Source organism: Perognathus longimembris, chromosome 27 (assembly GCF_023159225.1).
Source record: "Perognathus longimembris pacificus isolate PPM17 chromosome 27, ASM2315922v1, whole genome shotgun sequence".
In the NCBI taxonomy this organism is placed as follows: Eukaryota; Metazoa; Chordata; class Mammalia; order Rodentia; family Heteromyidae; genus Perognathus; species Perognathus longimembris.
Genome location: NC_063187.1, coordinates 2,859,842 through 2,881,082, shown reverse-complemented (window position 1 = coordinate 2,881,082; position 21,241 = coordinate 2,859,842). Strand labels below are relative to the sequence as shown.

Below are 21,241 nucleotides of genomic sequence, written 5' to 3'. Positions count from 1 at the left end.
ACTTGGGCCCTGAATACAGCGTGCACAGTCCCGGATCCCTGAACCCCTACTCAGGCCCCGAACCCCGAGCCCCTACTTAGGCCGCGAACTGTTCCCCACCATCCTGTCTAGGGAAGAAGGGGACGACCCTACCGGGAAGAACGGAGCGGCTCTGTTCCCCTCCTTATCTCGGGGTGAAGGGAGACCCCATCCCCCGCTCCCCACAACGCCCTGCGCCGCCGACCTGAACCCCGAACTCCGGTCCCCGAACCCCGGTAAGTCCGCCGCCTCCACGAATCTTCCCGCCACCCGGCCTGGGGCCGCGGCACTTCCGGGTCCGCCGGACGGACCAATCACAACCTCGCACCCTCCGGAGGGGCGTGCCCAGAGGGCGCGTCATCGAGCAAGGCCGCCGCTTATTGGTGGAACCCGGGGACGCGCGTAGCCAATGGCGAGGGGCCTTGTAGGCGGGGTGTGGCCGGCTGCGTGTTTCCGGAAGACGTGGCGGCCGGCTCTCTCGGGGTGCTTCCCGGCTTCCTCCGCTCCCCCCGCGCCCCGCTTCTCCTCGCCCTCAGTTTCGGGGTGTCGCCGCCGTCCTCGCCGCCGCAATCATGATCTCCTTAACGGATACACAGAGTAAGCGTCCGCCCCGCGCTCGCCACGGGGTGCGGGGCTCGCGTTCCGCTCGCGCCGCGTTCGCGTTTGGGGGTGCCCCCCTTCTTCTCCCCTCGGGGGGGATCCATGGAGGGAGCGCGACGGCGGCGGGGGTGCCGCGTGCGGCGGGGCCCGGGGCCGGCGATGGCGGACCCAGCGTGCGGGGAGAGGGGTGGGAGCTGAACTTGGCGTCGGGGGGTGGGGGGGGGAGGGACGACCGCAGCGGGGAACCCCGACATCCGCCCTTCCCCGGCCTCCGGGACCCCCCCCCCGAGGCACCGCCGGGACCCGCTCGGCATCGCTACCCCCCCCCCCCGCCCTCAACACACACACACCGGGACACCCTGGGCCCCCTGAACCGAGGGGCCCCCATCTGAAATGTCACCTGCTGCGAGCCGGGGGTGCAATTGGTGAGATTGGGGCGGGGGGGCGGGGAGTGGCGACCCGAGCTTCAATATTGTGAATTAGTAAATGTTCACCCCCCCCCCCTTGCTGGCGGGCGGTGGCTTTTTGCCAGCACTGAAATCAGACACGCCTCTCCCCCCCACACACACCCCCTTAGTTTTATGTGTGTGTGTGCTGTGTGTTTTGGTTTAATTTCCTTGCAATGACTTTTTTTAAATCCTATCTCAAGTTTTCAGCAGGGGTTGTAAAGTTTAGGAAGAAAAAATAATAAAGGGGGAGGGGCGGTGGGCCCTTCCTCCTCCCCCCCCCCCCCATCTTGCTAAGGGCCTGGTGACTATTTATGGCCTCATTGCCGGGCTGTGCACAATTATCCATGCGGATGGGCGGGTGGCCAGCGCCACCCAGCAGGAGCACGGGCGCCCCGTTCTTGTCCTCTGTCGTGGACCAAACATCTCTCACAGCCCCTTCTCAACCATCCCAGATAGCTAGCTGTGTGTCTGGTCGTCTATCCGTCCACCCACCCACCTGTCCATCCGTCCAGCTATCCATCCATGCATCCCATCCATGCAGCTATCCATCAATCTATCCATCCATCCATCCACCCTTTCTTTCTCTTTCTCTCCCTTCCTTCCTGTGTGTCATTCTTCTGTCTTTCTCACTCTGTCTTTCTCAAAGGGTTTCAGTTCCACAAGTCAGATTAGGAGTGCAATGCGTCTTGATCAACATCACCCCTGGTTTCTTCTGTAAGAAGTGAGTTTTTTATATGATTGCTTTAGCATCCCATCCAGGATTCTCTGTGCCTTTTCCTTCTTTTCTCTTTCTTTCTTTTCTTTCTCTTCTCTCTTTGTTTTGTTGGTGGTGGTGGTTATGGGGCCTGAACTCAGGCCCTGAACCTCTTTGTGCTCTACTACTTAAGCCACAGCCCCACTTCTGGTTTTTGAGTGGTTCATTGGAGATAAGAGTCTCATGGGGACTTTTCTGCCCTGGCTTGTCTTTGAACTGTGATCCTCAGATCTCAGCCTCCTGAGTAGCTAGGATGACAGGTGTACATGGCATTTATTTATTTACTTATTTTCTGACCTATCATTTCTAGCAATTGAATGAAAGTAGTGTCATGCCTTTTACCCTATGCTTTCGTATAAATCAGTCTGCTTAATTATTTTATGAGCCTTGCATAGCTGAGGAGCAGGCCTCATTTATAAATTGATATACAAAAGAATCTCAATAGATTGTCATGAGAAAAGTGACAGAAACCAGGCTTGGTCCTACTTCTGCTAGCTTACAAACACTTGTGCTTTTTCCCTGTACCCCACTAGCATCCAAGAAGACTCGATGATTAGCCTGAGCCCTTGGGGGGACCTGAGTGCACTGTGAGGTGGAAAAATAGGGTTTATCCTATGCACAAAGATTCTCTGGAATTGAGGACTTCCAAGGATGAGTGTCTGATTTACATCCTTCCAAAATCCAAGAGAATGCACTTAGCCAAGCACCGTGACTCATACCTGTAATCTCAGCTGCAGGGGAGGCTGAGGATTGTGATTCAGAGTCAGCATGAGCAGGAAAGTCCATGAAACTCTTTATCTCCAATGAACCATCAAAAAGCCAGCAATGGAAGTGTAGCTCAAGTGGTAGAGTGCCGGCCCTTGGGCAGAACAGTTCAGGGACAGCTGCCAGGCCCGGAGTTCCAGCCCCCAAGACTGGAAGAAAATAAAGCCAGACTCTGACTAGAGTAGGATAAGAATCCCCCTCTTCACCTCATTACCGAAGTGAAGAAGGTCCAATGTCACCCTCACTTGCTGAGTATTTGGGGTGAAACAATGGATGGAACTGAGAAATGATTTAGTGAAACCAGTCTGCATTCTGATGACTTGCAAGAGGTGGGGGCGTGGCCAGACCCTGCTCAGGGGGCGTGGCCAGACCCTGCTCTGATCCCAGAGTATTGTGTAAAGGATTTCTACAATAGCACCCACCCTCCTGTATGAAAGAAACAAGAAGAAAAGCCAAGATTAAGTCAGGAGGATGAATGGGGTGGAGGTATCTTCCATGTGGCTTAAGTTGCCACTGCATTTTGTCTTGTTGAAAAGCAGTTCTACCATGTTATCATTTACTGAAGTTGGTGTCTAGATGATTTCTGATTGTTACTTTTTTGCCAGTCTTGGGCCTTGAACTCAGGGCCTGAGCACTGTCCCTGGCTTCTTTTTGCTCAAGGCTAGCACTCTGCCACTTGAGCCACAGCGCCACTTTTGGCCATTGTCTATGTGTGTGGTGCTGGGGAATTGAACCCAAGGCTTCATGTATGCGAGGCAAGCATTCTACTGCTAGGCCATATTCCCAGCTCCTATTTTTGAATTTCTTTTGTTGTTGCTGTTTGTTATTACTAGGGCCAAATTCAACTGACTGTTAGCTTTTTGACTCAAGGCTAGTGCCCTACCACTTGAAAAATAGCTCCACTTCCTGGCTTTTTGGTGGTTCATTGGAGATAATAGTCTCAAAGACTTTCCTCACCAGACTGACTTCAAACCATGATCCTCAGGTCTCAGCCTCCTGAATAGCCGGGATTACAGGCATAAGCATCAGCACCTGGCTATCACAGATCTTCATGAATGTCCTGATGGAGTTCACCTACAATTTGGGAGATCTATTTCCTTGTGTCTGCCAAAATAAAATTTTTCTGAGCTTACAGGGGGATGGGCATGTAGGTCGCCTTTTCTCTTTTCCTAACCACATAATTTGACATTGCAGAAATTGGTATGGGCCTCACCGGGTTCGGTGTTTTCTTCCTGTTCTTTGGAATGATTCTCTTCTTTGACAAAGCCCTGCTCGCCATTGGAAATGTGAGTCTCTCAATGTATTTATTTTACTTCAATTTATAAGGAAGGTTGTTTTTTTTGGGGGGGGGGGTGTTGTTTGTGTGGGGGGCTTGTGTACCATCCCTAAGCTTTTCTGCCCAAGGCTGGTGCTCTTCTACTTAAGCCAAAGCTCCACTTTGGGCTTTTTGGTGGTTTATTGGAGAGAAGAGTCTCGCGGACTTTCCTCCTCAGGCTGGCTTTGAACCACGATCCTCTGATCTCAGCCTTCTGAGTAGCTGGGATGACAGGCGTGACCGTGCCTGGCTCATAAGGTTAAGTTTTCACTGCAGATTTGAGACACGATTTACTGTGACTCATGTGTAATTATTTTGACATCATCTCTCTCTCTATGAGGAGCCAAACCTGTCAGCTGGCAGCTTAGATCGCAGATAAACACCTAAGCTTTCTAATTCCCTAACTATGTCAAGTTATTTGTCATATGTTAAATGAAGACAGACTCTAAGTAGGACTTCCGAATTAAGTGACCTGGTAGTACTGTGACTTGGTAAGTTTTAAAATGCTTTGACTGTAAACCTCTGAGATGTCAAATTGGATTGAACTGACTAAAATAAACAGGGTGTGTTTGTGCGCATGCGTGAGTGTGTGTGTGTGTGTGTGCGTGCGTGCATGTGTGCGCATGTGCATTGGGGCCACCCACTCTTCCTTGTCTTTTTCACAAACTTTCCTGTCCGAGCTGGCTTCTAATCACAAACTTCAGATCTCAGCCTCCTGAGGAGCTGAGACTACAGGTGTGCGCGACTAGGTCCTGAAAGAAACAGATATTTTCATCATCAGTCACCATGTCTTGTGCACGGGCAGGAAGACATGTAGAATGTATGAGTCTTTGGAATTGCTGGGTGTGTTGTTATTTCTGCAGCCACCAGGTTCATGAGATTCATGAAACCATCATCTTCTTCCTGGCTTTGCATTCTTCCTTCTACTCTCCTCTTAGCTGGACTGGCTATCCTCTGTCCATAAACACTTCCCTGGCCCATTGCAAGTAGTTGGGAACTAGCTAGTTGCTCTGGCTCACGCCTGTCATCCCAGCTACTCAGGAGGCTGAGATCTGAGGATCACAGTTTGAAGCCAGCCCAGACAGGGAAGTCCAGAAGATTCTCTTAGCTCCAATAAACACCAAAAAGCCAGACGTAAAGTTGTGGCTCAAGTGGTAGAGCACTAATCTTGAGCAAAAATGCCAAATGAGAGTGTGTGAGACCCTGAATTCAAGGCCCAATACTGGCACAAAAATGGATGGATGGATGGATGGATGGATGAGTAGATGGATGGATAGATAGGTTGGTGGATGGATGGATGTGTTGGTTGATGGATGGAAGGGTGGGTGGGTAGATGGATAAAATTCCAATGTGATTCACTCATTTTAATTACATTTGCCTGGGACCTTTCATATTTATATGGTGTATTTAGATTACTCTTTCCTGTGTTGTGTTTTCTCTTTCCTAGGTTTTATTTGTGGCGGGCTTGGCTTTTGTCATTGGTTTAGAAAGAACGTTCAGATTCTTCTTCCAGAAACATAAAATGAAAGCTACGGGGTTTTTCCTGGGCGGCGTGTTTGTGGTCCTTGTCGGCTGGCCTTTGATAGGCATGATCTTTGAAATCTATGGGTTCTTTCTTCTATTCAGGTGAGGCAGTCATGTGCTTATGAGTGTGTCAGATAATTCACATAGAGATGCACATGTTTATATGCATGCTTATAAGATGATTATGTATGCCAGTGGTCTTTTGTCTGGATTGAATCTTCTTTTATTATTTTATTTTCTTGTTATTATAAAAGTTATGTACAGAGGGGTGACCATCGCCTGAGTCAGGTAATGAGTATTTTTCTTTTGGGGCAGTGTCTCCCTTTCCCTCACTCTCTCCCTTCTTTTATTATAACTGGAGATAAGTCAACTATGAAAGTGTTTATAGAATGTAAATACAAGTAACCGCCTTCGGAAAGGGTATAAACTGGCCTTATTTTTCCAGTGCAATGAAGCCCATTTTGTTGGCATTTTAAATACACTGATTTTGGTATTTCTAATAACTAGACAGATAGACATATTTTTATTCTAATAACCAGAGATAGATAGATGGATGGATTCTAATAACTAGAGACAGACTGATACATACATACATGGGTAGATAGAATAAGAATAGATAATTAGATAGATTAGATGTAGCATAGTTACAATAGACAATTAGATAGATGAATATGACAGATAGATGAGAGGTTACTAGATTCATTTCTTAATTAATAGAGAAAGGCAGAATTCAGTATGTGTATTTCACACTATAATTACAGTCTCTTAATCCCAATTTCATGAATGCGTACGCATGTCAGAAAAGTCTGAATTGAATACACTAGCAAATTTTGTGGAGTTAATACTTTGAAAAAGCTAGTTAGCAAGTAAATGCATGGAAAAGAGAAAATACTTTGAGGTATAGTTGGTCTTCATTACTTATTCAAAGAGAACTTATCCTTTCTCTTCCATCTGTATCCTCTGTGATTTCCCTAAAATTCATAAGAGAGAATTAAATGCTAAACCTGCTTTTAAGAATCTCCAATTTCAAGCCAGTGGCTCACGCCTGTCATCCCAGCTACTCAGGAGGCTGAGATCTGAGGATCAAGATTTGAAACCAGCCTTGGCAGGAAAGACCGTGAGACTCTTAGCCACCAAAAAGCCAGAAGTAGAGCTGTGGCTCAAGTGGCAGAGTATCAGCCTTGAAAAGACGGGGGGGCGGGGGGGATCCTTTTGAATTTAGTAATGTGATTGTCAGATCTCAGCCTCCTGAGTAGCTAGGGTTCTAGGCGTGAACCACACTGGTGTCTTGCTGACAGGAAAGATGGCAGTGTTAATAACTTTTTTCATTTTTCTTTCCCATCTACCAGGGGCTTCTTTCCAGTGGTGATTGGTTTTATTAGAAGAGTACCAGTTCTTGGATCACTCTTAAATCTGCCTGGAATTAGATCAGTAAGTAATCGTGTCTTTAGCAGTCGATTTTAAACCACCCAGAAAAGAAGACATCACGATGTCTTTTTTCCACTTGTAGAAATTGGGGCTGTCTATAGATGATAGATTGCAGAATGTTTCCATTCTGGTATAAAAGATCGCATCTGTGGGATCAACATGACTGTGAATACCAGAAAAGAATCTTTGCTAAGCTTATCAGACCTGAAATTGTGCATCCTTGTATCGCGTTTTACTATTCTTGTCCAGTTTTTAATGTTGACTCAATCGCCACCAATAGCTGCCTTTTGCTTTGAGGCTTGAAGATGTTCAGTTCGTTTTTATGTAGTCTCTAATGTTTGGAGCTGCAGTATTAAAAAGAAATTAGTGGTGCCTGTCATCCCAGCTACTAAGAAGGTTGAGATCAAGGTTCAAAGCCAGCCAGGGCAGGAAAGTCCTTGAGACTTTTGTCTCCAATGAACCACCAGAAAACTGGAAGTGGCTCTGTGGCTCAAAGTGGTAGAGCACCAGCCTTGAGTGAAAGAGCTCAGGTACAGCGCCCAGGCTCTGAGTTCAAGACCCAGGACTGGCAAAAACAAAAGAACCAGAAAGCTGGGCACCAATGACTCATGCCTGTAATCCTGGCTACTCCAGAGGCTGAGAGCTGAGGATCGAGGTTCAAAGCCTGCCCCAGCAGGAAAGTCCATGAGACTCTTATCTCCAATTAATCATAGAAAAAGCCAGAAGTGGTGTTGTAGCTCAAATAGTAGAATGCTAGCCTTGAGCAAAAGAAGCTTAGGGACAGTGTCCAGGCCCAAGTTCAAGCCCAGCAGCCTACAATAATAATAGAATAAAATAATAATAATAAAAACCAGAGCAAAAGAGGACTCAAAGTATGGTTTCAGGGTAGAGCTCCTGCCTAACAAGCATGAGGCCCTGAGTTTGAACTCTAGTACTAAAAAAAGAAAAGGAAGAAATCGAACCTAGCTAGGCTTACAGGGCTACATCCTGATTTTATTTGCATTTATCTCCAGACTCAGATAATAGAAATGTTTGTTGATGTTATAAGGACTTGAGGGTTTGTTGAAACTTGTAGCCACAGACATTATAAGAATCTTGAATTAATACAATGTTTCTTGATATTATTACTTCGTTATAGTCAATGCCTGAGTAAAAAGAATGCAAAAGAAATAGTTGAACAGGGTGCTGGTGGCTCACGCCTATCATCCCAGCTACTCAGGAGACTGAGATCTGAGGATCATGGTTCAAAGCCAGCCCAGGCAGGAAAGTCTGAGACTCATATCTCCAATGAACCACCAGCAAACCGGAAGTAGAGATGGGGCTGAAGTGGTAGAGCACCAGCCTTGAGCAGAGAAAAAAACCTCAGGACCAGGTGCGGGTAACTCATGCCTATAATCCTAGATACTCAGGAGGCTGAGATCTGAGGATCACAGTTCGAAGCCAGCATGGAAAGTCCACAATGAACCACCAGACAACTGGAAGTGGCTCTGTGACTCAAAGTGGTATCACACTAGCCTTTAGCAAACACACTCATCTACCCAGGGCCTGAGTTCAAGACCTATGGCCACAAAAAAAATTAATTAAATTAAATAAAAATGTCAGGGATAACATTCAGGCCCTAGAGTTCAAGCTCTGAGAGTGACACCAAAAGAGAGAGAGAGAGAGAGAGATTAAGAGTGATTAATACTGTGATTTTTATAACCTACTGTGTTTAATACCTCTACTCACATTTGTGACACAGAATGCTAAGCAAAACCACATCTCTTTATTTATGGGTGGGGAGGTGGGGAGGAGAAATAGCAAAAATCAGTTCCCTGAAGGTATGTGAAACTGTATATTTAATATGGTATCGATGTATGTTTGCAACATGTAATGTATTTTTAATGCCATGTCATTTTAGTCGGAAGTCCCGAATGTACATTTAAAAATGATCTTCCTTAGTCAGTAGCTGCTGTTAACTGTTGAACTTTAATGGAGTGAACTCTGTTTGTTCAAAGACAGCGTAGGCCAAGGAGAGACAACACTTACTGGTTAGTTGAAATATACCTTATTGGGTTTCATTAATGCATGAGTGGCTGACATTTCAATATTTTGTTTATTTTTTATTAAGCTGTGTTGAGTTCATTTTAGTCAATGTCGATTTTATCCATTGCGTTGCATTTTTTTGTTTTGTTTTTTTGTTTTTTTGGTCATGTTGCCCTCTTAAATTCATCCGTATACCATGTCATGCAAACACAACTTTTTTTAAGAACAAAATGTTTTATAGACATGTACATTGGGAATATGGCGGTAAGTAGTACCTTATTTAACCGTTGTCAGTCATCTAAACTTTTCCACGACCCCTTCTTGTAAAACTGTGAGGCTGATTTCTCAGGGCTGTGTCTGACGCCGGTTTTCTTCTTGCAGTTTGTAGATAAAATGGGAGAAAGCAACAATATGGTGTAACACACGAAGAAGACTCCTTTAAAATAATTGTGTTATTTATAAAAAAACAACAACAAAAACACACAAACATCCTTTGAAGACTATTCAGCACAAAATTGGTTACAGGAAATAGCTCATTGTGTGCTTTCTGGAAGTTTCGAAACTACCAAGTACCAAGGAAGCAGTGTGTGAGAGCCAACTTCTAATCAAGTGATCTCGAGAACTTAAGCTGCGGTAGGGTGGGGTGAAGTCTGTTACGACTTTCTAGAACTTTCCACGGGCTACAAAACACAACCATCCATCAAAAACAATGACACCTGTTACTTTTGATGTTCTTTTTATATTATTATTGGTGTTTTTTTTAAGATTCAAGAATACCATAGGAAGTTGTTTTTTTGTTTTGTCTTTTTTTTTTTCCTTCATGTCCAATATGATGGTTAAAAAACATTCTCGTGTGCACTGAGTTAATTGTTGATGGTGTTGGATGATGTCATTTTCAAGGAAAACCCAACTTTTGCTATCAAAATCCTTTTTTTTTTTTCCTTTGTAAACCAGGTCAAAATAAAACCTTGTGGTTCTGAATCTAAATGTTCTCAAGCTAGAAAAAAATTAAATCTTTGTTGAAACACATAGAGGTCATTGCTCAGTAGGGGTTTTTGTTGTTGTTCCTGAATTAGAGCTAACTCAAATGTTTCTTGGTCAACAACATAATTCGGAGATGACTATGACATTCTGCCTGTGTCATTCATCCCGTGTAAGCCAAAAGCATTCTAGAACCTACTATAAGCCAAAAGCATTCTAGAACATACCATATAGTCTGTTACATCCTTGTTTCATTGAATTGTTTCTTAGTTGAGATACTACATGATGCGGAAAGCAAATGGTTTTTCCATGTTGTGAAGTTGGTTTGTTCTTTTTTTATCTTTTACTTCCAAAATTTGACAATGGTCTGGCCATTTTAATTAAGTTAATTGTCTAATTTTTGCCCTGATCAAATTAAAGGCTTAAACTAAACTAATGGCCTTTTGGTAATGTGGACGGTAAGATTGGCAACATGTGCTAGAACTTAACAACTGTTTCAGAAGGTCTGTCTATTTAATCTTGAGTTTTCTCCAATGTTCAGCATTTTGCTGTAAAAGTCAATACACTCGCTCTCTGCCCATGAGTTAGTGAAGAAAATCACAGCATTCTCGTGCTGGAATTAAAGTGACTGTGGTTTCTTAAAAACATGATACTGAAGAAAGAAAATTAGTGTTTGGTTTAATTTTTTCCTTCCGTCATTGATGGACAATAATAAACAATGATTTCCTTAGTTTGGACAGTGGTAGCTTTAGTGGCAAATTTAGGGGTGCATTTTAAAAGCCCCTTTTTGACTAATTGCTTTCCTGCTAATGATTGCACTATTTATTTTTTATTTAACACATGCAAAGCTTTGAATACAGAGAAAGAAATCACAATTGAAGGATGTGGTATTTATTTGCAAAACCGGTCTACACAATTTAACATAGCCTTTGTTATTTGTAGTTCAGTTTGATGCACAGAATTCTCCAAAAGGCCCGTGAAAAGTGGTGGTTTGCATTGTGAAGGTTCGATCTTGTGGATTTTCCCATGTGGTTGGTACTTGCATTTGATTTTATGATGGAATTGGTGAAAAGAAAAAAAAATGGACGAAATGGAGACTCCTACCTCAATAGTTTCTGGAATAATGAGAGACATTAGGTTGTGGCTGATGTTCTTCAGAAGGTAATTTCGTTCACTTTGAGAGTGTCAAATCAATTGACTTTGAAAACTGACTTACACAGGTGCCCTGTAGGGTTCTGACACTGTCTTATTTCAGAAAAAACATTGGACTTAAAAGGATCTGATCATTTCTAGTACTTATCAAGACCCCCCCAGAGGGCAAGTGGGCTGTGAATTCGATGTGATTTGGGCCACTTGGCTGTCCCTGTGTAATTCTCTTCTTGTTGCAAGACCAGGACTTGAATTCAGTACCTGATGTTTTGCTTCGTTGGCTGGCGCTCTAGCAACTGAGCCATGCCTTCCCCATGTATTTCTTAACTCAGAATCTTGGTGAGACTCTTTTCTTTCTTAAAAACTCATTCCCCACTCCTACAGGATTTTCCCTTCCCAAATCGACCCATGGTGTTTGTGACAAAAATATAAATTTCGATTCTTTCTGTCAAGATGGAAGAAAAGGTCGAATGCTACTTTAGCCTTAAGAGTTTCTGTCATTGTTCAAGGGTATTTTTCTGTAACAGAAACAAAGTTGGAATGTTTTTTTAAAAAAATTTTTTTGCCCTTATCAATTGTTATTCCTGAAATACTGCTGCTTTACAGAAACAAAGTCTCACAGTCAGATGATAAATATTACCAATTGAATATTGTAAATACATTTGTCTTACCTCTCAATTAAAGGGTACTTTTCTATTAATCGGTGGTCAAGTGTATCTTTATTGTAACATCCTAAAAACTTAGCACTGCAAAATATCCCACTCATTTTTTGTTTTCTAAAAGTTTGCCATAGGGCTGGGGTATGGCCTAGTGGCAAGAGAGCTTGCCTCATATACATGAGGCCCTGGGTTCGATTCCCCAGCACCACATATACAGAAAATGGCCAGAAGTGGCGCTGTGGCTCAAGTGGCAGAGTGCTAGCCTTGAGCAAAAGGAAGCCAGGGACAGTGCTCAGGCCCTGCATTCAAGCCCCAGGACTGGCAAAAAAAAAAAAAAAAAAGTTTGCCATAGCCAGTCACTGGTGGCTCACACCTGTCATCCCAGATACTCAGGAGGCTGAGATCTGAAGATCACCATTCAAAGCCAGCCTGGGCAGGATAGTACAGGAGACCCTTAACTCCAAGAAACCACCAGAAAACCGGAAGTGGAGCTGTGGCTCAAGTGGTAGGGCTCTAGCCTTGAGCAAAAAGAGCTCAGGGACAGTGCCCAGGCCCAGAGTTCAAGCCCCACAACTGATAACAACAACAAAATCAAGACTGATCTCAGGATTTTGTTGAATGTTTTCTGAGTATTTCCTGAGAGCCGACAGTTTGTGCTTAATGCAGAAGATCCTCAGGAACAAAGGGTGGCACCCATTCCCGAAGCTTTTAAAAGACTGCTATTACTTGTAAATTCTTAGCCTGATTTCCAAATAGCTCATTGGGAATTGGACCATTGGTAGAGAGTAATTGTGCCCCCAGTCTCCTTTCCTTTTGTTTCTAGTTAACTGACTTCATACAGTTGGGGATGGTAGCTCATACCTCTAATTGCACCTCCAGATGTTGAGATTGTAAGGATCATGGTTCAAGACCACTCTAGGCAAAAAGTTATAGAGTTAGCTACAGTCCCAGATAGATGGACAGGATAGGGTCACAGGATATATATAGATGTATGTATGTGTGTATATATATGTATACACACACACACATATATATATCAGTCACAAGACCTCATCCCAAAACTTAACTAGCAAAAGTGCAGGGCCCTGACTTTGAACCCCAGTACTGCCCAAAAGTAAATAAATGAAAAACAAAGTTAATAAAGACTTCCATTTGTGTGACTGATTAGTGTTTTCAGAAGATATTTTTGGACCCCCCCCCAAAAAAAAAGAAGACAACTTTAGAAATCTCTTGTGATGTGGTTACTTTAGTAATTCTGTGTCTATGTGGTTAACATAGAGATTGTTTAGAGTAGAAGATTTATTTTTTGTTTAGCATTGCCCATGAATTTAAACTGTCCCTTGAGCTCTTTTGCTCAAGGCTGGTGCTCTACCACTTTGAGCCACAGCTCCACTTCCAGTTTTCTGCTGGTTCATTGGAGATAAGAGTCTTACAGACTGTCCTGCCAAGGCTGGCTTTGAACCATGATCCTCAGATCTCAGCCTCCTGAGTAGCTGAGATGACAGGCAAGAGCCACCGCACCAACCATTTTTGATTAGAGAAGCCAGTTACTGGATTTCTACAGGCGCAGGCACTGAAAACTGATGGTCATGAACATTGGTTACAAAATGTAAAAGTCCGCAGTCCATTTAGAATTAACTAGACAGACTGGTGGTACACACCTGTAATCCTTCGAATTATAATCTGGCATCAAATTATCCAATGGAGTCTTATCAGCAAAAAGCCAGAAATGGAGCTGTCCCTCAAGTGGTAGAGCACCAGCCTTGAGCAAAAGAGCTCAGGGACAGCACCCAGGACCCTTGAGTTCAAATCCCAGTATCAACACAAAACAGTTGGCAAAAATCTGGGCTGGAGGTGTAGTTGAAGTGAACAAGGCCCTGAGTTCAAGCCCAGGCCACCAGCCTATTTGATTAACACCACTGCCTTATCATACTATTAGCAGAATACAATAGAATAATTAGAGCTATCATCTGTTTGGCTTTTTTTTTTACCAAATAATATGTGCATTCCTGATTTAGATTTGTAAAAAAGGAAAAAACAAAAAGCACTTGAGTTTTGTGCTTGAACAAAATTATTTCTTAACTAGATGCTGGTGGCTCACGCCAGCTACTCAGGAGGCTGAAATCTGAGGATTGTAGTTCAAAGTCAGCCCAGGCAGGAAAGTGTGAGGCTCTTTTCTCCATTAAGCCACCAGAAAATGGGAAGTGGTGCTGTGGATCAAGTGTTAGAGTACTATCCTTGAACAAAATAGCTCAGGAACAGTGCCCAGGTCCTGAGTTCAAGCCCCATGACCAACAATAACAAAAAAAAAAGCGGGGGTGGGGTCTGGCCTTTGGAACGAAAGAGATCATGTTAGAATGAATGTTCTGGAATGTTATTTTTGGTCAGAAAACAATGTCACCAGCCATTCTCCCCATTTGTGTGTAGGAGAGGGGGAATGGCAGGTTTGACATAAAACATCTACTTGTGAGTTCACTGGCGAGACAGTTATGAACAATGCTCATTAATTTTGCTCTATATTGCTAAAAGCCGCAAACACTGTAATATGGCTGATTCATTTTCCTGTGCCTCTCCCTAAAATCAAGAAGAGTATTTGGTATGGAAAAGACACAAATTTCCTTCACTTAGGTGACCTAGACCTTGAGTTTCACACATTACAGCACTTTAAACATAAGTCCAGTATATTTTACTTATTTTGTGTGAATCCTGAGGCTTGAACTCAGGGCCTGGGCGTTGTTCCTGAGCTTCTTTCACTCAAGGCTGACACTCTACCGCTTTGAACCACAGCACCACTTCCGGTTTTCTGGTGGTTCATTGGAGGCAAAAGTCTCACAGACTTTCCTGCCTGGGCTGGCTTTGAACTGCAATCCTCAGATCTCAGCCTCTGGAGTAGCTGGGGTGACAGAGGCGAGCCTTACTTTCTATAATTCTAATCCCTTTAGCGCTTCAAACACTTTCCTCCTAGCCATACTCCAAGCCACAAGTTTAATCCAATCATCTAGGAGACATCCTTGATTTTATTTTTCTCATACAAATATGGCCCATTCATCCACAAGTACTGGTAATACATACACACACACACACACACGTATGTATTGTGTATATAATTATGCATGTATACTTATACATATGTATGTATATGTATATATGTGTGTGTGTGTATTACCAGTAGTTGGGAATGAATGGGCTATATATGTATATATATGTGCTATTTATGTATATATGCATATGTGGTATATATACGCACACTTTAAATAAATTTTATTATCTTCAGTTGTACAAAGGAGGTACCTTTTATCAAATCAGTTTATGAATAGATCTAGATCAGTGTCACCCCTTCCCCATTCCCACCTCCTCTTAGTCCACCCTTCCTTTTCCTGAATTTTATGATCTATACCATGAGTGACAAGCACTCATTTCTAACCCAAATCATTTCTAATACTTCGTTTTTTACCAAATGGGTCTAAGCCATCATTTTTTGCTTATAATATTTTATAGATACTCACCCCTTCTTATTTCAAACCATTCTCTCCTGTGGGGTCCCAGAACCTGGCTTCCCTTCTTTAAGGGAAGCTTCTAGCTCTCTCTAGGTTTGGCTTTTTTTCTTCCAGCCAGAAAGAAATCTAAAAGACTAAATTCCCACTATATCCGATTGCTTGATCCTTAAAGGGTCTGATTTTTACCCTTCTCGAAAGTGGCCCAAGCTAGGTTGGTTTAAATAATTTCACATAAATTAAATAATTGAATACTTTGTTTAAATAATTTAACTATCTCATTTAAATGAACACTGGGAGGCTGGGCACTGGTGGCTCTTGTCTGTCATCTATACCGGAGGCTGAGATCTGAGGATCATGGTTCAAAGCCAGCTAGGGCAGGAAACTCTCTTTTTTTTTTTTTTTTGGCCAGTCCTGCGGCTTGGACTCAGGGCCTGAGCACTGTCCCTGGCTTCTTTTTGCTCAAGGCTAGCACTCTACCACTTGAGCCACAGCGCCACTTCTGGCCGTTTTCTGTATATGTGGTGCTGGGGAATTGAACCCAGGGCCTCGTGTATACGAGGCAAGCACTCTTGCCACTAGGCCATATTCCCAGCCCCGTCCATGAAACTCTTATCTCCAATGAACATACAGAAAACCAGAAGTGGTGCTGTGGCTCAAAATGGTAGAGCGCCAGCCTTGGGTGACAATATTATGTTAGTAGAGTTAGTATTGAATGAAATAGTAACACAAAACACTAAATCAGATGCTAGATGTCAAATACACAGGTTATTCATAGTCTCAGAAGTGTTGTCATTATCAGTAACTTTATAACACACAATCAGTTTTTGGACACAATCGTAAATAAAATGTGTGTGATTGTCTTTATTTTTTACACTTGGTTTTCAGTCTAGTGTTAGAAAGCGGAGCCCTTGTTTGTTTGTTTTAATTCATAGCAGTGTCCCTTGAACAATAAAAGGAAGTTATTCAGTATAGAGGAAGTACTCAATAAACAAATGTTAAATAAGCGAATAGATGTTTGTGAAGTGAAGGAGTGACTGATAATAAATTCCCTAACCTTTCCAGTTTCCCCTTAGTGATTCATCTTCGACCATCCATGACGACTTGATGGCTAATTATTCATATACTTTGGACCGTCCTGGACTATCGATCGTGTTCCTTAATACATGATGGTGGTGACACATCGTTCTGGGGCAGGAAGCAGGGAAAGGCCAAGGAGCAAGGAGTCTCAGGTGTATACCACAATGGGCAAATGATATCCACTCATCAATCACGCCCCAGCTTCCTGATCACTGGGAGGGAGGCGTCATCAGAACCTGCCTGTCAATCAGGAAGATGGACAGGCCATCCCTGGACACTGCCAACCTGTGTGGAGGAGATCCGCCCCCTGACACAGAGCCTTCATAAGCCTCAAGTTCACCAGCCTAGACCACCCACATAGAAAGGGGTGACTGCGGGATTCTGAAAAGCAGGAAGCAATGAAGGTAAGCCCACGTTTTATTCCTTTTGCGTTGTATTCCTTGAGGTCCTTGAAGCCGTTTCCTACAGCGCTCTAGAACTTGCTATTTCTCTTGTAATGAATGCCTGTTTTCAAGGCACCCCTTTTCCCTTAAAAAGTGATAATGATGATGACCATGATGATTGTTTGCTTGGATGGAGGGACATCCTGAAGCATGGGATTCTTTGGTCATAAAGATAATGTACATATATTCAGGAGAAAGCACATTGGGAGACTGACCTCCACATTCTGAGTGTTGGAACTGCATGGGGTTCCGTGGAGAAGGGAGGAGGATGGTCTCCGAACAGGGGGGCAAATGCCTGCTGTTCATGCTGGGCTCTTTTGTTTGCACAGGGACCCAGAAATCTGCGGGCAGCACTGTTGGCTCTTCTCCTGGCCACGTCCGCCCTGGGCGACATTGGCAGGACTCCCAAGGTACCCAGAGGCCCCCCCCCCCCCATTTCAGATCATCTCCTTCATCCCGCAACTGTCTGCATCTTCTTCCTCCATCATCCTTAACTTGTCTTCTCTCCCCCCTGGGGTAACAGAGACTCGCGGAGAGGAGGAACTGGACACCTCAAGCCATGCTCTATCTCAAGGGTGCCCGTAAGTCCCCCAAAATGCTTTCTTCTTCTTTCTAGAACAATCAGACGAGCTCGCCCCCCTCCCCCCAACACACACCCCAACCCCGGGATGGGGGCAATCCATGAAGAGATAGGAGGTGTGCAAGCGCAGTAATGTACCCCAGGGGTGCTTTTCTGAAAGGAGGGAGGGCATTCTGGTCTGGGGGAAGGTGGAGGAGGGAGGGCGAGGAGGAGGGGAGCACGCCCCCATGGTTCTAGGTGTTCCATTCTGGCTCCTTCTGGGGCTTCCCGGAGGCAGAGCACGCTGGCTGCAGATCTTGACCTTGCCCTTCACCGGGGCCCATGTTAGGCATTGCACCTGGCTGCCCAGGTGAGTGCTAGGGCCCTCACAGCACGGTGTGACCTTGACCTTTGATCATGACCTTGACTTTGACCTTGATACATATTAGACCTTCCACCTGCGGGCCACCCCCCCCCCAGGTAGTTGCTAGGACCCTCGCAGCACAGTGTGACCTTGACCTTTGCTCTTGACCTTCACTTTGACCTTGACCTGGATGTATATTAGATTTTCACCTGCTTCCCTCCCCCTCCCCCCCCCCCCGCCCATAGGTGCTAGGACCCTTGCAGCCCTGTGTGACCCTTGACTTCTGGCCTTGACCTTTGCTCGTGACCTTGACCATAACCTTTGACCTTGGCCTGGGCCCACGTTAGACTTTGCAAACCTGCCCCTCCCCCTCAGGGGGGTGCTAGGGTCCTTGCAGCCCCACCTGGCCTTGGCCTTGGGTCATGACCTTTGACCTTGACCTCTGCCCAGTGTCTCATGGAGGGAGGCTGGGCCCCAGCTCACCGGGGCCGGTGGCACTGAGCCCGAGTCTCCCCTTGGCAGAGGGACGCCGCTTCATCTGGGACCACAGCCAGAGGAAGGGGGTCTCCGAACAGCCGCCGCCAGGTGAGGGGCCCGAACCCAGCACCCCAAAGCCTCCCCTCCCCCCCGCAGCCAACCCCTGAGGGGCTGAGAACGGGCACTGGGAACTGCGCCTGCGCGGCCACGGCAAGACCCAAAACTGCGCCTGCGCGGCCACGGCAGAGCCTGCAGCCCTCTTCAAGGGGCCTGAGACCTGAACCTGAGCCTGCACATGCGCGGCCACGGCAAGAACCAAAACTGCGCCTGCGCGGCCACGGCAAGAACCAAAACTGCGCACGGCAGGGCCTGCAGCCCTCTTCAAGGGGCCTGAGACCTGAACCTGAGCCTGCGCATGCGCAGCCACGGCAAGAACCGAAACTGCGCCTGCGCGACCACGGCAGAGCCCTGCCGAGGGGCCAAGAACCGAAACTGCGCCTGCGCGGCCACCCCTTGTCCTCTTCCTTCTCCTAACGTTTATTATAAAAACAGTGACACTTGAAATGCATGCCTCTATTGTACCAGAAAGAGCTGGCCAAGTAAGTCACATGGAGGGGGACATCCACTTGGGTTGTGTGAGTGTGTGTGTGTTGGTTGGGGGGCTTGAACTTGGGGCCTGGACACTGTCCCTGAGCATTTATGCTTAGGGCTAGCGCTCTACTACTTGAGCCACAACTCCCTGTTCAGCTTTTTCATTTTGCATTTTTATTTCTGCTGGTTCATTGGAGATCAGAGTCTCATGGACTTCCCTGCCCGGGCTGGCTTTGAACCCTGATCCTCAGATCACAGCCTCCTGAATAGTTGGGATTCTGAGCCACTGGCACCCAGCTAAAAATAGGATTTCTTTACATGAATATTTAAGTGTAAATAGAATCTGTGTCCACGTTGTTTTCCTCCAGAAAAGCGAAGCTCAAAACCTCAGCCGCTTCTTCCAGAAACCACAGCTCTCCTCCTGGCATTGTTAAAAAAGCTGCAAGACGCTACAGGTAAGGGGTCCCCATCTGTGAACAACAAAGAACTGAGCTCCTTGTAGGGGGCAGGTACTGAATCCGGGGTCTCTTTCCTCAAATTGACTGAGATATATTCTATGAGGCCTAGTGTTTTTCTCATTCAAATAAGTTCTCAAGAGATAAAATATAAATGAGCACTAGGAACTCATACCTGTCATCCCAGCTACTCAGGAGGCTGAGATCTAGAGGATCGGCGTGTTCAAAGCCAGCCCAGGCAGGAAAGCCCATGAGACTATCTCCAATGAGCTAGTGGACTTGTGGCTTAAGTGGTAGAGCACTAGCCTTGAGCAAAAAAGACAAGCTAACCAAGAGCTGGAAGCCCTGAGCTCAAGCCCCAGTACCAGCACACACGTGTACACACACACACACACACACACACACACACACACACGCTTTCATGAAGATTAGCTGAAACAGTAGTTTTTGATCTTATTATTGCTAAGGAATGTTGAGCCAGCAAGAAATGTAAGTTAGCACTGAGGGAGAAAAGCTAAGTGTGGGTGATTTTGTGTTGCATGGGGTTTTGTTTTGCTTGACAAGGTCCTGGTCTATAGCCGAGACTGGCCTTGACTCAAACCCATGATTCAACTACTCAGGAGGCTGAGCTCTGAGGATCATGGTTCAAAGCCAGCCTGGGCAGGAAAGTCTGTGAGACCCTTATCTATAATTAACTACTCAGAGAAAGCCAGAAGTGGCTCTGTGACTGAAGTGGTAGAGCGCCACCCTCGAACACAAAGAGGCTCAGGGACAGCACCCAGGCCCTCAGTTCAAGTCCCCAGACCCAGCAAATGAATAAATAGACAGACAGATAGATAAATAAATAAATTGGTGGAAGTTTTTTGGGTTCCCATAGCATATGGTAATCACCGATCTTCTGTACAATTCTGATTCCAAAACTCCTCAATATTATCTAGAAGGTTCTTATAGTCTGAATTTTCACTTGAGTAGAGTCATACTGTGTGTGTGTGTGTGTACACGCATGCATGCGTGTGTGAATGCTGGTCCTGGGGCTTGAACTCAGGGCCTGGGCGCTGTCCCTGAGTTCTTTCACTCAAGGCTGGTGCTCTGTCACCTGAGCCGCAGCACGACTTCCGGTTTTCTGGTGGTTCATTGGAGATAAGTCCCAAGGACTTTCCTGTCCCAGCTGGTTTTGAACTGTGATCCTCAGATCTCAGTCTCCTGAGTAGCTGGGATGACAGGCGGGAACCACTGATGTCTTGCTATGATGGGTGTTTTCAATTTTACAATTTTTTTCTTTTTTATATATGTATTTTTATTATCAAACTGAATTACAGAGAGGTTACAGTTTCATACGTTAGGCATTGGATACATTTCTTGTACTGTTTGTTACCTCCTCCCTCATTCCCCCCTCCCAAAATCTTTTTTCTTTTCTTACAGATGGAGAAGAAAACTTTAATCAGAGGAGATTTCTGGAAGACAGGCTGTTAACTTGGTGAAAATAGACCCGATAATGTTTAATCGTCGTTGTGTTCCTACTGAGAACAGAAACCACATCAATCAATCCCTGGGCACTTTTTACTCCATTTATCATCTTAGAAAGTATGCACCTTCTTTTATTCTTGCAGAAACAAAAAAAATGTAGATATCTTAACCCCGGCATGTCATTCATTCTGTCGTGGCTTGGGGACCTATTTCTATCACTTGGTGGTGGCTCACGCCTGTCATCCTAACTGCTCAGGAGGCTGAGATCTGAGGCTCGCAGTTCAAGGCCAGCCTAGGCAGAAAGATCTGTGAGACCCTCATCTCCAGTGAGTCCCCAAAACAGCTGGAAATGGAGGTGCGATTCAAGTGGCAGAGCACCAGCCTTGAGCAAAACAAGCCAAGGGAGAGGGTGAGGCCCTGAGTTCAAGCCTCAGGGCTGTCACACACACAGAACAATAAGTAATACCCTAATAAATAAAGAAATAGATGAACAAACTTCCTGGTGTCTCTCTTGGATGCTCTAGAGCGTTTCTAAGGACGGGGGGAGTCTGGGAGAAGCTCTTGGATGACAGCAATGTCTGTCTTGCTGTTCATTCCAGAAGTTTCTCCACGGGGGCGTCTCCCTCTCTAGCTCCCCATTTTCC

The 21,241-nt window shown here is 45.2% G+C and overlaps 2 protein-coding genes across 2 annotated transcripts; both read left to right on the top strand.

Annotated features, from left to right (window-relative positions):
* The first annotated feature begins 469 nt into the window (after positions 1–469).
* Positions 470–10,720, top strand: Golt1b (golgi transport 1B). Its single transcript, XM_048335218.1, has 5 exons — positions 470–615; positions 3,781–3,872; positions 5,349–5,527; positions 6,775–6,856; positions 9,260–10,720. The coding sequence occupies exons 1-5, from the start codon at positions 591–593 to the stop codon at positions 9,296–9,298; spliced, it is 417 nt and encodes a 138-aa protein (XP_048191175.1). The 5' UTR covers positions 470–590; the 3' UTR covers positions 9,299–10,720.
* A 5,919-nt stretch (positions 10,721–16,639) lies between these two features.
* Spx (spexin hormone) lies at positions 16,640–20,742 on the top strand. The gene is made up of 6 exons (XM_048335043.1): positions 16,640–16,645; positions 17,014–17,094; positions 17,208–17,265; positions 18,130–18,192; positions 19,044–19,130; positions 20,553–20,742. The coding sequence occupies exons 1-6, from the start codon at positions 16,640–16,642 to the stop codon at positions 20,609–20,611; spliced, it is 354 nt and encodes a 117-aa protein (XP_048191000.1). The 3' UTR covers positions 20,612–20,742.
* The last annotated feature ends 499 nt before the right edge of the window (positions 20,743–21,241 follow it).